This window comes from Rhyacophila brunnea, unplaced genomic scaffold (assembly GCF_057557595.1).
Source record: "Rhyacophila brunnea isolate RB1 unplaced genomic scaffold, BYU_Rbru_1.0 scaffold_16, whole genome shotgun sequence".
Classification (NCBI taxonomy): Eukaryota; Metazoa; Arthropoda; class Insecta; order Trichoptera; family Rhyacophilidae; genus Rhyacophila; species Rhyacophila brunnea.
The window spans coordinates 1,242,534-1,243,757 of NW_028232816.1; the positions used below are offsets into that span (position 1 = coordinate 1,242,534).

General features: G+C 35.0%; 1 protein-coding gene across 1 annotated transcript; it reads left to right on the plus strand.

The window, feature by feature from the left end:
• LOC147074139 (uncharacterized) lies at positions 1-894 on the plus strand. Its single transcript, XM_085943913.1, has one exon. The coding sequence runs from the start codon at positions 1-3 to the stop codon at positions 892-894; it is 894 nt and encodes a 297-aa protein (XP_085800039.1).
• The last annotated feature ends 330 nt before the right edge of the window (positions 895-1,224 follow it).

Sequence of the window (1,224 nt, forward strand, 5' to 3'; positions counted from 1 at the left end):
ATGTGCACGTCATCCGACATTCTCAAAAGACATCAAAGGAAACATACTGGTGAGAAACCATTTCATTGCGATGTTTGCTCATATAAGTGCTCGCTATCCGTCAATCTCAAATTGCATAAAATGAGACATACTGGTGAAAAACCATTTCATTGCGAGGTTTGCCCATATAAATGCTCGTCATCCGACAGTCTCAAAATGCATAAATTGACACACACAGGTGAAAAAACACACACTTGCGACTTGTGCTTAAAAAATTTCTCGCAGTTAGGTCATCTAAATATGCATAAAAGGACGCATACTGGTGAAAAACCATTTCATTGCGATGTTTGCTCATATAAGTGCTCGTCATCAAGTAGACTTAAAAGACATAAAAGAACACATACTGGTGAAAAACAATTTCAATGCAATATATGCTTATACAATTTCTCATCATTAAGTAGTCTCAAAAGACATAAAAGAACACATACTGGTGAAAAACCATTTCATTGCAATGTTTGCTCATATAAGTGCTCGTCATCCGACAGTCTCAAAAGACATAAAATGACACATACTGGTGAAAGACCATTTCATTGCGATGTTTGCTCGTTTAAAGGCTTATCATTAAGTAGTCTCAACGTACATAAAAGGACACATACTGGTGAAAAACCATTTCATTGCAATGTCTGCTCATATAAGTGCTCGACATCCGGTAATCTCAAATCGCACAAAATGTCACATACTGGTGAAAAACCATTTCAATGCGATATTTGCTCACATAAATGCTCTTCATCCGGTCTTTTAAAAACGCATAAAAAGACACACACAGGTGGAAAACCATTCACTTGCGATGTGTGCCCCAAAAAATTCTCGCAGTTTGTTAATCTAAAAATGCATAAAAAAACACATACCTATTAATATAAAATCGAAACAATGCGATGCGTGTTCAAGTGATAACGTATGCTTTAATGTAATTTTCGTTTGTTTCAAGACAATCTTAGGTAGTAGGTATGTAAATAAAAAAGCCAAGTATAATATAACCTATTATGTTGCATGATGATATCTTGGGAGAGTTTTTAATATACACACAGTACGTTGTAAAATTGTGCGCAATTACTTAGTATCTATCGCGAATTAAAGTCAGGTTCAACAAATCTTCTCACATTAACACATTTTAGCGTGGTTTCCTAGATGTTTTCTCAATATTTACTAATGATTCACTCTGGCAATATGACCTTAACACTTTCG